The sequence below is a fragment of the Dryobates pubescens genome, chromosome 36 (assembly GCF_014839835.1).
Source record: "Dryobates pubescens isolate bDryPub1 chromosome 36, bDryPub1.pri, whole genome shotgun sequence".
Lineage (NCBI taxonomy): Eukaryota > Metazoa > Chordata > Aves > Piciformes > Picidae > Dryobates > Dryobates pubescens.
Window position 1 is genome coordinate 8088294 of NC_071647.1, and position 15030 is coordinate 8103323.

At 47.5% G+C, this 15030-nt stretch overlaps 2 protein-coding genes across 2 annotated transcripts; one reads left to right on the plus strand and one right to left on the minus strand.

Annotated features, from left to right (window-relative positions):
• Positions 1-497: 497 nt before the first annotated feature.
• On the minus strand, positions 498-1439 carry LOC104307893 (olfactory receptor 10A4). The gene has a single exon (XM_009908995.1). The coding sequence runs from the start codon at positions 1437-1439 to the stop codon at positions 498-500; it is 942 nt and encodes a 313-aa protein (XP_009907297.1).
• Positions 1440-2259: 820 nt separating this feature from the next.
• LOC104307894 (olfactory receptor 4D1) lies at positions 2260-12536 on the plus strand. Its single transcript, XM_054176885.1, has 2 exons — positions 2260-2283; positions 11616-12536. Exons 1-2 carry the CDS (start codon positions 2260-2262, stop codon positions 12534-12536), a joined length of 945 nt encoding a protein of 314 aa, XP_054032860.1.
• The last annotated feature ends 2494 nt before the right edge of the window (positions 12537-15030 follow it).

The following is a 15030-nucleotide window of genomic DNA, read 5'->3' on the forward strand; positions in this document are numbered from 1 at the left end:
TGAAGTGGTTCTCATGAGGTCCATTGTCCCCTTCTCTGACAATTTATAGCCCTCAGTGTTGTGTAATTATTCTTAGACAAGCTCTACAGATATGTGTTCACAATATTCAGAGAAGATCACGAGTTTCATTTTACCCCAGCTGAACATATCTGCAAAGCAGAGAACTCTTCCTGTATGGGCAGGTAGGACATAGGAGATGTGACAGATTTAATTCACCTGATCTCCCTGCTTTGCAGAGGGGATGGACTCAATGATCTCTGGAGCTCCCTTCCAACCCCCAGCATTCTGTGATTCTATGATTCCATCTGTGTGTCAAACCTACCTTAAAATGACATGAAAAATGTATCAATAAAAAGAAAACCAAAGAAACCAAAATAAAAGAAGAATTATCTGGAAGATTGACTAAGAGCTACAAAGTCGATTGGAACTCTTGCTAAGTCGCCGTCCTTCCAGTAATGCACACAAGGTCAAAGTTACTGCTAGACTTCATTTACTAATTAAGATGACACCTTTCTGGTTTTGGTTATCAGTCTTTTCAAGGCTTGTTTCACCTCATTGTTCCTCAGGCTGTAAATCAAGGGGTTCATCATTGGAGATATCAGTGTGTAAAAGAGAGAAAGCAGTTTGGTGCTGCTGCTGGAAAAAGAAGCTTTGGGTCTCAGGTATGTCACAATGCCAGACCCATAGAACAGAGTGACCACGACCAGATGCGATGAGCAGGTGGAGAATGTTTTTCTCTTGTCCCCAGCTGATGGCATCCTGAAGATGGTGTGGAGTATTTGAACATATGACACAACTATGAGTAAGAAGGGGACCATGATGAAGAGAACAGCTATGATATAGGTGGTGATTTCATTCTTGGAGGTGGCTGCACAGGCCAGCTTCAGGAGCGGAGGCAGATCACAGAAGAAATGATTGATCTTATTTGGCCCACAATATGGAAAGGTAAAAATGGAAGTTGTCTGCCCTAAGGCCACTAAGAACCCAATGAGCCAAGACACAGCTGCCAGCAGGAAGCACTTGCCCCAGCTCATCATGGCCTGGTAGCGCAGGGGCTGACATATGGCCACATAGCGATCATAGGCCATGGCTGCCAGCAGGCAGCACTCTGTGATCCCCAGGAGGCTGAAGACATACATCTGTGTGGCACAGCCCAGGAAGGATATGCCCTGCTTTCTTGAGAGGAAGTTCACCAACATCTTGGGGATTGTGGATGTAGTGTAGCCAATCTCCAGGAAGGACAGGTTCTTGAGGAAAAAGTACATGGGAGAGTGAAGAGCAGCATCTACCATTGTGAGGGTAATGATGAGGATATTCCCCACCAAAGTGCTGAGGTACATGAACAGCACTAGACAAAAGAGAGAGCCTTGGATGGCTGGGGTGCTGGAGAAAGGTAAAAATTGGAAATAGGTCACCACTGTGTGGTTCCAGTGGATCATGTCCCGCAGGTTCTTTTAGCTGCAGAAATCGTTGCACATCCTTTCCTAGTTAGCCTAGAGAAATAAAAATTAGTCAGTTCAATATTTATATATATTGCTTTGCAGTGGGACAAGCTCCCAGGAGAGTGAGTGGTGCTTTACTGCTGTGTACTAAGGATTGTTTAGATACACAAGGGAAGGTGATTCCCTTCACACAGCTTTTGATAAGCAAGAACAACTTGTGCAGGTGAGTACACTTCCAGTCAGTGCAAAGGAAAATGTCTTCTTTAGGGTGGAAGAATGTTCTACTCTTCCTGCCTCTTAGGATAAGGATTGTACTCCACTGCTCCAGTCTCTGTAGTAGACTTTTCTCCCATCATCCAGCTGAGGGCTGCTGTCCTAACACCTGCTGCCAAGTAAAGAAGTCCTTAAACCCAAAAATGATTGGTGGACCATGGCTCTTGGCAGTGAGTCCCTCCTGCTATCATTTTGTGGACTGGATTAATTCTAGAAAAGAATCACCCCTGAACTCAGGTACACTCCTGTGCCTTCACTTTCATCCCACGTGCACACTGCACAAAACTAACTATATTGCAGGTCAGGGAAGGAAAGGACAGCAGAGGGCACATGCTACCTGTTGCTTCTCTGCTCAGGGTGAGGACAAGCTCAGCACTGTGAGCAGACAGGAGGCAATAGGCACAAACAGAAGAAGTCCTATTTGAAGAGGTTTTTATGTTGTTCATTCATTGTTTTTTAGTTAGTCAAGCACTGGAACAGGCTACCCAGAGAGGTTGTGAAGTGTGGGGTCTCCATCTTTGGAGATACTAAAAATCTGATGGGCATGGCCATGAGCAACCTGCGTTGGGTGAGGGTTTTACTGGGTGATCTCCACAGGTCACTGCCAGTCTCAGTTGTTCCAAGAGTCTGTGAAATGAAACTTTGTACTGCATGGCCCACAAGCAGGGCAGGGAGGATTTTCTGTTTAAAATAGCTGCTCTCGTTTCATTTACATAATTTGAAAGGGATCAGGACATAATTTTAAGTTAAGGAAAAAGTCAGACAGAAACCACACAGATGTGCCTGTGCATGCAGACACACACACAGAGCATCCCAGGCATTACAACCCCTTCCTGTTAGGAAGGAGAACAAAAAAGCACTGAAGAATGTCTATCAGGGAATTACCTTTGTCCAAGGCTCTCGGCAGGAGGAACAGTTCTGTTCAAGAAGAAAAACTATCTTGGAATTTATTTGCTGTTTCAAGAAGCCACTCACTTGATGGGTAGGTGAACGTCCCTTAAAAAGCGGCCCTGAGTAGGTAGCGGAAGAGCAAGAACACAGAGAAGAGAAAGGAGACTGAAGTAGAACAAGGCAGCTCACCTGCCACCAGGAGAAGGCTGGAGGTAATGGTTTTGGGAAAGCCACATTGCAGACCTTGAGTGTTTCAATGTGTTCATGTTCCCAGTGGGAAGAAGTCTGTTGGGTGCTGATTGCTTGCAGCTGTAGGAGTCAGTTATTTTTCTTTTCCTCATTGTTTATGTACAACAAAATCCTCTGTGGCTTTCCTGTTGCTCCTGGAACCAACCACAAAGAAGGAGCTGCAGACAACCTGCAGAGCTATTCTAATCTTTTAGTCTGGTTTTGGTGGTGTTTGTTTGTTAGTTGTTTGATTTTGAGGTTATTGTTTTCTTGTTGTTCCTTTAAACTAGTTGTGGTTTGGAGGCTGATCGTCTCAAACTTTGTGGATAAAAATTTGCTATGGAAATAAACTATACAAACTAGGCACAGGAAAAAGGCTTTGCAGGAAGAAAGTGCAGAACTCATGTCCAAACCTGGCTTTAAGTTAATGGTGGTGGACAGGCCCCTCCATGAGAACTCATCTCAGACAAGCCCTTCAGATTGTTCAAAAATTGTCATCTGTGTGTAGTAATTTCTGTCTTTCTCTGGGGGATCATACTGTATTGCTGTTTGATTAAACAAGGATGCAGCACTTCTAAGCAGTCAGATTATCTTCCAGAAGACACCTGCATCATATCTGGGAAGGTTGCTCCACGGTCAATGATTAAGGATAGGAGTGGGGAAAGACATCCATGAGGCCAGGTGAAAGAAATGTCTTTAGAATACATAGAATACATAGAATACATAGAATGAACCAGGTTGGAAGAGACCTTCAAGATCATTGCGTCCAACCCATCAACCAATCCAACACCGCCCAAACAACTAACCCACGGCACCAAGCACTCCGTCAAGTCTTCTCCTGAAAACCTCCAGTGATGGCGACTCCACCACCTCCCCAGGCAGCCAGCAGAGGGGATATCAGTCAATAATTCCATTTCTAGTCAAATATAACCCCAAGTTTCAGAAACATATTGCTCTGGCCTCTGGCTGTACTTTGATCAAAATTTGCAGAACACAAGTGGAACTTTCCTGTATTGATTCAAATAACCAATATCTGTTGAGAAAATCTAAGTCCTGATCAGTGAGGCTGGGGAAGGATCACGAGGAGCAAGAAGAGCAACTCTGCATTGCTGCAGTACCTACCTGTCAGAGCCAGGCCTGGAAACAACTAAATCTGGGTGCAAATTAGCCCTTGTCTGTTTTAACTGGAGTCTGTTTCAGTGCTTAATGTCCAACTGAAGTAACATGGTGCCAGCAAAGCTTCCTTTGCTTTCCTTCTGGCTATGGAAAATGGACATCATCTGGTTTGCAGTTGAAGGAGTGTAAGGTGTGAGGCACATAGCAGAACTGCTTCTGGATCTCAGTAAGAAAGGCCCAACAACAAATGACAAAATAAAAGAGCAGTTTTTATAGCATACAAAAAAATGGATATGGGTAATGAGCAAAGCTTACCTTGGTTCATCCACGCAGGACTGGATGGATTCTCCCATGGCCTATGACCGTGACGTGGCTGTGTGCAGCCCGCTCAGATAGGCAGCATCATGAACAGCAGAGTTTGTCTCTCTTTGGTCCTGCTGGCCTAGGGAAAACAGGACCAGAAGAAATAGTTCCAGGCCACATCAGGGGAGGTTCAGAATGGAAGTCAGGAAATATTTCTTCACCGGAAGGGCTCTCTGGCATTGAAACAGGCTGCCCATTGTAGAGTGTAGGATTTGCTTGTAAATACAGCTTCCATTTGCTTCCCACTGACTGAGCTGAGCTTTTGTTAATGTGGTGGTAAATTCCAAACCATTACAAGTGAGCTGAGTGGCTGAAGGATAAGGGGAGACTTCAGTAAGGCTTTCCACACTCTAGCCTACCACATGCAGGCAGACAAGCAAAGCTTGGACTGGCTGGGCACTGTGGTGGGCTGGAAACTTGATGATCTGCTGTGCTCAGGGGATTGTGATCAGAGCCTCGAAGTCCAGCTGCAGGGAAGTTATTGTGCCCCTGTATTCAGCACTGGTTAGGCCACACCTTGAATCCTGTGTCCAGTTCTGGGCCCCTCAGTTTAAGAAGGACATTGAGACACTTGAAGGTGTCCAGAGAAGGGCAACAAGGCTGGGGAGGGGTCTGGAGCACAGCCCTGTGAGGAGAGGCCGAGGGAGCTGGGGTTGCTTAGCCTGAAGAAGAGGAGGCTCAGGGGAGACCTCATTGCCCTCTACAACTCCCTGAAGGGAGGTTGTAGCCAGGAGGGGGTTGGTCTCTTCTCCCAGGCACCCAGCACCAGAACAAGAGGACACAGTCTCAAGCTGTGCCAGGGGAGGTTTAGGCTGGAGGTGAGGAGAAAGTTCTTCACTGAGAGAGTTGTTAGCTGTTGGAATGGGCTGCCCAGGGAGGTGGTGGAGTCACCATCCCTGGAGGTGTTCAAGAGGGGATTGGATGTGGCACTTGGTGCCATGGTTTACTCATGAAGTCTGTGGTGACAAGTTGGACTTGATGATCTTTGAGGTCTCTTCCAACCTTGGTGATTCTGTGGTTCTGTGAATATGTACAAATACACAGGATTTGCAGTATTATGCAGGTATTTACAATCGGAAAACAACAGGGAAAGGCCCCTGTTCAAAAATGACCAGGGAAAACTGCTCTGCTCTCCTTCCCCCTTTCCCTTTCCTCTATAATTAGGAGAAAGGAGAAAGATGTTAGAGAGCTGACAATGTAGGTTGGATACAGCTGACCAATATGATCAAGTATCGATCCTTTATTGTTCCAGTATTGCAGGCCTATGGCACAGGCCTAAGGTGTGAGTATAGCACCGTAAAGCATAGCATGGAAGAAGAAGGGATAGGACAGGCAGAAGTGCGTAGCAAGGGAACTTCTACAACTTATATAAACTCAGAGTGCCTTGTTGGCATGGACTCATTGGTTCCCTATGAGTGACCACACATCACACTATTATAGATTATTGGTCCAACTACTGCTGACACGCGAGGTTTGGTGATGCAGGTGCATGTCCTGTTGTCCCAAGATAACTTGCTGTGTTTGTAGCTACCAGTGCCTTGTTTTAGTTACAAGCTGCAAGACAGCTCTGTTTTGGTACACTGCTAGCTGGCTTTGCACTTATGCTGAGCGTGGCCTACCACCATGTCAGGCTCTAGGCCTGCACTGCCAGATTGCTCACACTGCTCGTCGCTGGCATTGCCACAGAGAGTAGTTAGTTCAAAGCATCGTTAACCATTAGTGTTCTTATCTGTGAGGTCAACAGATAAGATTCCCTCCAGCAAAGCAGCCAGGAAGGCAGAGAAGAGAGAAAGGAATGAAGTGGGATGTGTGAGAGTGCTAGGAGTACCCTTCACACATCTGCCCAATGAAATTAATTTAGAATAATATTTTTGTTTTGTTTTGATAATTAATAAAAATAATATTTTCATAATTCATATTTCATATTCATCAATTTAATAACCTCTTCATCACAGTGATGAAGAACCAAAGCTCCTTGATGATATTAATTTTGTTGGTTTTTCCCCCCCTCCATTTCCTCTTTTCCTCTTCCTTTCCAATGCCTTTGCACAACCATCTGTGTTGCCACCTTTTGTAGTGGTTTGAGCCTTAACTGGGAGTTAAGAGCTCAGATGGGGGCAAGACTGAGAATCTCTCCCCTGCTCCCCCTCCTCCCTCCCAACAGAGAGGGAAAAAAAAAAGGAAAGGGAAGGAGCAAATCCACCAAGCAATAATTTGGAGTTGGCCTGGAAGTAGAGAGGTAAAGAATTTTCTTTAAACAATATATATATATAACAATAACAGGTAAGGTTCACAAGGGCAAGGAACAAGGATGGATGGGAGGAGAAAAAAAAACAAGAATAAAAACCCAGTCTCTCTCTCTGAAGAGGCACAGAGGCAGCAGGGAGAAGGATCCAGCCATGTGGCAGAAGAGCAGGAAAGCAGCTGCAGTAGCTCTTGTCCAGGAGAGGCAGGAGCCAAAAAGGAGGCCTAATGACTGCAATGTCCTGCTTTTTATACCCTAGTTGGGCAGGAGCGGGGAGTGGAACAGACTCAGTTTCCCAGGGGGAAAACGCCCTGCAGGGAGGGCCAAAGCACTCCTAAGCCCTCCCTGCTGTTTTCAGAATGGGCTTTAACCCACCACACTTTTTCCGAACCCAGAACCTGTATTCCCAAGTATCTCTTTGTCTCCTAACTGGCACTGGTACTCATTGTCTGCACCACTCAGCTCATGCCCAAAATGCTGGGTAGCTGGCCCACAGGAATGCCATCTCCTTCTCTGAGGGCATGGTGCAGCTGTACATCTTCATGTGGTGTCTGGGGAAATGGACAGTGCTCTTCACAGACACAGCTCATGACCATGGTTTATTTCTTCATCATGCACTGCTGTCCCAGAATGAACATGAGAGTGTGCATGGGGCTGCCTGCCATGATCCCTGCTGTGTCCACTTTCTGAGTTCACAAAGGTCTGGTCCTATCATTGACTTGTGGTCTCCACATCATTCATTCAGCCCTTGCTGACACTGCCCTGCTGCTCTAAGAGGACCAGTGAAGTCACAGATAGATGGCTTCAGTCAGTAGGCATCTTCATAATGATGGGGAATTTTCTTCTTCTCTCATTGCTTCATTCTCATACCAGTCTTGAATATTCTGATCTTGGGGAGGGAAGAAGAAAGCTTTGCCTGCTCAGTTCTTGCTCCTTACTGTGTTGCCTTTCCAGTACTCCACACCCATCTGACATCAGGCTGTGCCCAGCTATTCCTGTGAGAGGATGGGGTTGTGGCTTCCTAATGCACTTTGGTGACTCCAGCTCTCAATCTAAGCAGTCTTTGCTCTGGGGAACAAGAAGGTCCCAGTGATTCTGGAGCAAATGGGATTCTGTCTTTGGATACAGGCTTTGAGAAGATAGCCATGACAGCTGCTTCCAGATCTGGAGCTTTGGCACTCACTCTTCTGCAGTGTGTAAGTCTGAGCAAGCTCAGCAATGTCTACAGGAGAGACCCAAAATGCCCTTATCTTTTTCCAAGGTTTCCTTGCTGGTCCAAAACTGGCTTCCTACCTGCACCCTCTTGGACCAGATGTTGTTCACTGGAAAAGGAAAAGTCAGGGTAGGATGTCAGGGAGGCAGGGTGCCAGGAGGCAGGGTGTCAAACTTGCTGAAGTGTCTGTGTGGAAGCAGACTTTGGCTGCAGCCCTGGCTGGAGGGAGGTCTGACCGTTTGTGGCACAGGCCCTGATGGGAGTGCTGAGCTGGGATGGGGCTGCTGATGGGGCAAAGGAGTCCTCACCTCTTCCTCATGCACCTCCACGCAACCCCACCAGGGAGCAGTCCCACACCCCCATTGCTTCCGGTCCTTTTTGCACATTCTCCAGCCCCAGGTCCCAGGTGCTCCTCTGGCAGCACACAGTCCCTCCAGGCCCCCTGTTTTCTGATGCTTTTTTCAGATGTTAACTAAACCCAAGTCTGTAGCATCAAGGAGAAGTTCTACAATGACCTTTTATTTTTCCAAGAAGTAATTCCTTTCCAGGTAGGTCTTACAAATGTTTTGGTCATTTGGTTTAAATAAAGACTCAGCATTAAGTCTTGGAAAGGCCACATCTATGATGATGGGAATTTTGATGACTGTAGGGTTCCAGGTGTGTGTCATCCCCTACAGCAGGAAGTGGTGTGTAGTAAGATGAGTGTGTCCTCCATTTCTGGCTGTAGGAGGTGACAGCCACCTAGAATCCTGCAATCATAACAACCTCATGACATTTCTCCAGTCCATGAAATCATGTAGATTGGTGAGGACCTTAAGTGACCTCCAGTCCAACCTCCTACTTTAAGTGAAGTCTCTTGAAGCAGACTGCTCTGGGATGTATCCAGCTGAGTTTGGAGCCCTTCCAAGAGCAGATACCACTGGCTCTTCAGATCAGTTTCACTGTTTGACCACCCTCAAGCTGAAAATGCATTTCCTCATACATGATTTCCCATGGTCCAGGCTGTGCCCTTTACACCTTCTCCTTCCATTGTGGACTCTGAAAGAAGCAGACCCTGCCTCTGTATTTGCCACATACTCCATTGGGTTGGAGAGAAATCAACCTCTCAGCTTTCCTTCCTTCAGTCTGAACAAGCCTTGCTCCTTTGGTGTCTCCTGGAGCAGTCTGTGCTTGTGTATTAACCTCACTTGCTCACTCTCCCCATGGTGGGATAGGGGAGAGAACTGGAATAAAGGCAGTTTAGCAGGCAAAGCAAAGAGCATCTGTGCCAGCAACGTGAGACAGGGAATTCATCCACTGCTTCCCATTGACAGGCAGGTGTTCAGCAGCCCAGGAGAGCAGGGCTCCAGCACACAGAACAGCTTCTCAGCAAGACAAAGGCCAGAACACAGAGTGTCCCCAGGCAAACAGGAGAATGCAAACCTGACATGAAAAGGCTTGGATCCACAAGTGACAACAGAACAACATCTGAAACTGCTGGGATGATGTCACTGTGAGCTCTCTGATTGGTAGCCTGTGCTGATATCTACTGCAGGAGATATAGGAGGGCAACCCTGCTGCAGTCTGCAGACACAGGGCACCTGAGGAGGAGCTGTCACATGTTGGTGCCAACCTGCCACCCAAGCATCTAGTCCTGAGGCTGGCTGGAGGGTGTCATCTTCTCCTGGGCTCAACTATTCTGGCTCACTGGGACGGTAAGTTTGGCAGATCTCAGTAATCTCTGTGTGTGTGTGTGTGTGTGTGTGTGTGTGTGTGTGTGTGTGTGTGTGCCCCTCAGGCAGCTCTTTGCTGTCGCTGTTATCACACTGAGCTTAGTGGTGCTGTGGTCTCTGCAATCCCTGCTGACTGGTTACTGGCAGCTCTTCTGCTCTGCTCTGCTTTTCTGTGTGCTGGAGCCTCTGTTACAGGAAGGGTCTGTGGTGCTGGAAGGTGTCCAGGGAGCCAGGAGGATGAGCAGAGGGCTGGAGCTGCTTTGCTATGAGGACAGCCTGAGACAGTTGGTGTTCAGACTGGAGAGGAGAAGGCTCCAAGGAAACCTTATTGTGGCCTTCCAGTATATGAAGGGGCTACAAGAAAGCTGGGGAAGGACATTTTAGGGTGTCAGGGAGTGATAGGACTGGGGGGAATGGAGCAAAACTAGAGGAGGATAGAGTTAGATTGGATGTTAGGAAGAAGTTGTTCCCCATGAGGGTGGTGAGAGCCTGGCACAGGTTGCCCAGGGAGTTGGTGGAAGCCTCATGCCTGGAGGTGTTTGCAGCCAGGCTGGAGGTGGCTGTGAGCAACCTGCTGTGGTGTGAGGTGTCCCTGCCCATGGCAGAGGGGTTGGAACTGGATGATCTTTGAGGTCCCTTCCAACCCTGGCAATTCTATGATTCTGTGTGTGAGTTTCCAACCCAATGGATCCAGTCTTGGGTATTTCAGGACATCTGAAATGACTTTGAACCTTTGCTTTTAGAAAGACCATTCCTCTTTTGCAATTGAGGTCTGCTTAGAGCCAACAAGAAGAGCTACTCAGATGATTGACTCTTAATTCAGGGGTCTGAGATAAGCAGAATGAAGAGCTTCTGCCTGTATAAAAGAAATGAGCTGCAGTCTGCATAACCTGGCTCCCCTCAAAGCAAAGTCCAGGCCCCATTCCCCTGCAGGATGCAGTGGAAAACCCACAGGTTGTCTTTCCTTATTCCTCAGATTGCTTGTCTTGCTGGAGAGAAAGGCAAGACCTCAGGATTCTTTTGTGTGCTGAAATGCTCTTTTTTATCCTCAAATCACCTCTGCCCTGAAACAGACATGCTTGCAAAGCAAAGAACAGCAACAGCCTGCCTTGGGCTAGCACAGGACACTACAGCAACACAAAACACACAAGTGTTTATTTTTCTGGTAGTTTTAGGCTGTGCCTAGGAATATTTCCCACAGATCATGAACAGAAAGTGATAGAATATAAATAAATTCCATTGGATGTAAAAAGGAAAATAATGATAAGGTCTAAATAATCCATTGGTCTGATACCTAGCATGAAGTTAGTTTGTAGAAACTGACTTTCTTCTCAGCTTCCTTCGCTCTAGCAGATACTGCCTCTGCCTCCTGCTGGCTTTGCTGATCTTGAATGTGTTCTTATTGTGGTTAAGGAGTAGCAGCTACTCTCTGCTTTTCTCCTTTTTTTCTCTTGTCCTGTGTGCAGGGGGAAAGAGGGGGAAGAGGAGGAAGCTTGTAAATACAGCTTCATTTGCTTTCCACTGAGCTGGTCTGGCAATTTTATGCTGGGGGCTAATTTCAACCCACCACAATTTTCTTATTGATTGCCAGAGCAGGAGCTCCTGCAGAGGCTGCAGCAAAATCTTTGCTGTTCAGTGCCAGGTAAGTTTGTCCAGTTTGCACTGCAAATGTGTTGCTTAGACCAGGTGGGGCAGGAGTGGGCTTTTAGTTTCATTTTCTCCTTAAGAGTCCTCTGTGAAGGAGTCAGACAATGCTGAGCCTGCAGACAAAGCAATCCTGTGTGCAATAAGGGCTCCTGATGTGCCAACAGAAAAAGGTAATACAAGAGGTAAGTGCTGTTGCACTGAGGAGGGGCCACATCCTGCATTACTGCAGACACAGAAGTCACAAACTAATTGAAAGTTACAGGTATAGATGGAGAGGAACAAAACTGGAGATCACAGTTCCCAGTACTGAGACTACCTCCACTGAACTAAATATCCTGTATAGTACAGGGATGTTAGACAGTCAATAGGATGAAGGGTTCTGAGCCAGCAGAGGGGGAAGATCATCTCCTTTGGTGCTGGAAAGCTTACATTGCTGCCTCTACATTGCTCCTCTCACAGGTCAGTTTGGCTGGCAATGAATCGAGCCACAGAATGTAACCAATCTGGTGACAGAATTTGTCCTCCTGGGCTTCAATCACAGTCATAAGATTCAGCAGGTCCTCTTCATCACCTTCTTCATTGTCTACCTGATGGCCTTGTTGGGAAACATCACCATCCTCACCACTGTTATCACTGACTACCATCTGCACACCCCCATGTACTTCTTTTTGGCCAACTTAGCACTCACAGACATCACTGAGTCGTCAGTGAGCACCCCTACCCTCCTGTGGAGTCTGCTCTCCCAGCACAGAACTGTTCCATTCAAGGAGTGCATCTCCCACATGTTTCTATTCCACTTCATTGGTGGTGCTCACATCCTCCTGCTGGCAGTGCTGGCAGCTGATCGCTGTGTGGCCGTCAGCCAGCCCTTGCAGTACCTGACACTAATGAACCGTGAGGTCTGCCTAGGTCTAGTGGCAGGGTCATGGGAAGGTGGATTCCTTCACTCTGCAACACAGATTGCTCTGCTCCTCCCTTTACCTTACTGTGGTTCTAACACCCTAGACAATTTCCACTGTGATGTTCCACAAGTTCTGAAAGTGGCCTGCACGGACACCCTACGGACAGAACAGCTGATGGTCTCAAATGGGGGCCTGCTCCTGGCAGTAATCTTTGTCCTGCTGCTTGTTTCATACAGTGCCATCTTGGTCCAGATACGGAGGCAGCTCACCAAAGGAAAGCACAAAGCTTTATCTACCTGCATAGCACAGATCATGGCAGTGAGCCTGACCTTCATTCCAGCAATATTCATCTATGCTCGGCCCTTCAGGACCTCTGAACTGGACAAAGTAGCCTCCATCTTCTTCTCCGTGCTTGTTCCAGCGCTGAATCCCATGGTCTACACCCTGAGAAACACTGAAATGCAAAAGGCCATCAGGAGACGTGTTTCTAGGGTTCTGTGCTAAGGAGGCAAAGGAGTAGCTTCACTCCCTACCATCACTCTTTCTTTGCAGATGCTGTAACCTGCAATTTTGAAACACCTGAGCTTCCAGCAAGGACTCCTGCAGGTGGGAAATGCTTCCTGGAGAGCTAAGTCAGAGGAAATCCAGCGAGGTCCTTTTACAATCTGTGGAGTCTAGAGCAGATTGTATCTTGTTAGCACTAAATCAAATGTGCTGAATCTTCCTCTGAAATTAATTCCAGCAGTAAAGGGAACCTGTGACTGTCTAAGGCTTGGTGACTGCTATCCTTGCCAGACACAAAGCAGATCAAGTTGCATGTACAGCCTCCTTCTGATCACCTGGAACAGAGTATTTATAGCTTCACTGAGAAGTCTAATGGCTGTGCTGCCATTCAGCAGGACCTGGACAGGCGGGAGAGTCGGGCAGAGAGATATCTAATGAAATACAACAAGGACAAGGGTAGAGTCCTGCATTTGAGACAGATCAAGCCCATGGAGCAGTCAAGGCTGGGGGCTGACCTGCTGAGAGCAATGCAGGGGAGAGGGATCTGGGGGTGCTGGTAAAGAGAAAGATGCCCAAGAGCCAGTAATGTGTCCTTGTGGCCAAGAAGGTCAATGGCATCCTGGGGTGCATTAGAAGGGGGGCTTTGAGTAGGTCAAGAGAAGTTCTTCTACCCCTCTATTCTGCCCTGGTGAGGCTGCATCTCAAATATTGTGTCCAGTTCTGGGACTCTCAGTTCAAGAAGGACCTCAGGGAACTGTTTGATAGAGTCCAGCACAGAGGCACAGAGCTGCTGCAGGCAGTGGAACATCTCCTGTGAGCACAGCTGAGGGAGCTGGGGCTGGGGTACAGAAGGGAAAACTTTGTCCCTGTGAGGGTGCAGAGCCCTGGAGCAGGCTGCCCAGAGAGGTTGTGGAGTCTCCTCTGGAGATTTCCAATTCCTCCTGGATGTGTTCCTGTGTGACCTGCCCTGGGTGCCCTGCTCTGGCAGGGGGTTGGACTGGATGAGCTCTGGAGGTCCCTTCCAATCCCTAATATCCTGTGATGCTGTGATTTTCCATGGGTGTAAAAAAGCATCCCCCTTCCCTTTCCTAGGAGAGCTTTGTTCTTGTTACCTTATTTAAGAGTTCTGCATATTTGTATCCTTCCCTAGTGTGGGATGACTGTTTCTGTGGTGTAGAGGTGTAGAGACTGTGTCTCTACACCTGTTCCTTCATGTGTTGAATAACACTTCCATACATGGATGCCTTTCTGAAGATATACAGCAACCTTTTTATTCTCATGAGCACATTGTGCCTGATTGTGCACTACGGGTGTGGTTGCACCATGCAGTTGTATTCTAGCGGAGCAATGCATTCAGTCTGACAGCAGCTGTCTGACTGCTTTGGGCACACACCGATTGCTGCACTCCTTTGGACTGGGACTGTCTGTATCAGGTGAACCACCATGGAAGAATGTAGATCAATTTTTGTAAAACAAATGAGCACACTACAGGGAGACTTCCCTGAGGTCAGCAGGTCAAGGAACTTGAGGAGGTTAGGGTCACAGACAAGATCTGGAAACTGGTTTGTTGGACCCCACCTCAAATACTGCATCCAGTTCTGGTGTCCCCAGCATAAGAAGAACACAGAGCTGGTGAAGAGAGTCCAGAGGAGGCCACAAAGGTGATCCAAGAGCAGCTCTGCTGTGAGGACAAACTGAGGGAGCTGGGGGTGTTCAGCCTGGAGAAGAAAGGATTCTGGGGGCACCTCAGAGCTGCCTTCTAATAGCTGATGGGATCCTACAGGAAGGCTGCAGAGAAATTTTTCTTGAGGGTGTCTGGAGCCAGGCCAAGGGGGAATAGTTTGAAGCCAAGGCAGAGCAGGGTTAGACTGGAGCTGAGGAAGAAGTTCTTCAGTACAAGGCTGATGAGACTCTGGAACAGGCTGCCCAGGGAGGTTCTGAATGTCCTCTCCTTGGGGGTGTTCAAGACCAGGTTGAATGAGGCCAGCAGACACAGGGAGGTGACTATCCCCCTGTGCTCAGCACTGGGGAGGCCACATCTCTAGTGTTGTGTTCAGCTCTGGGTCCACAGGAAGGACATTGAGGGGCTGGAGCCTGTCCAGAACAGTTTGAGGTATTGCTGATGCAGTCGTTGCTGCTTCACTCTAAAATCACAAAACCGATCTTCAGCATTGTTAGCTTGTGCTCCCTCTTGAATTCAGCTTCTAGAGACCCTTTAAAACTCTGTGTTGAGTTTATTTTGTTTGTACCTTTACAGAGGGGTTTAGTTCCTATCCATCTGTCTGTGCAATATGTAGTGTAGAACAAGTAATGATGGATAAAGAAACAGTGGTTTGATTGCACCTAGCAGGAGCCATGCAGGAGTTATTTCCTTAATTCTCAGCTGGCAGCCAGGCACTAGTGGTGTCCCCCAGGGATCAGTGCTGGGCCCAGTCTTGTTCAATATCTGGATGAGGGCATTGAGTGCATCATCAGTAAATTTGCAGATGACACC

What these genes read in the sequence shown, in the direction of transcription:
- LOC104307893 (XM_009908995.1), bottom strand. Translation starts at nt 1,439, where the DNA reads ATGATCCACTGGAACCACACAGTGGTGACCTATTTCCAATTTTTACCT.
- LOC104307894 (XM_054176885.1), top strand. Translation starts at nt 2,260, where the DNA reads ATGGCCATGAGCAACCTGCGTTGG. An exon ending in CCATGAGCAACCTGCGTTGG is followed by an intron (nt 2,284 to 11,615) that starts GTGAGGGTTTTA and finishes CAATGAATCGAG; the next exon opens with CCACAGAATGTAACCAATCT.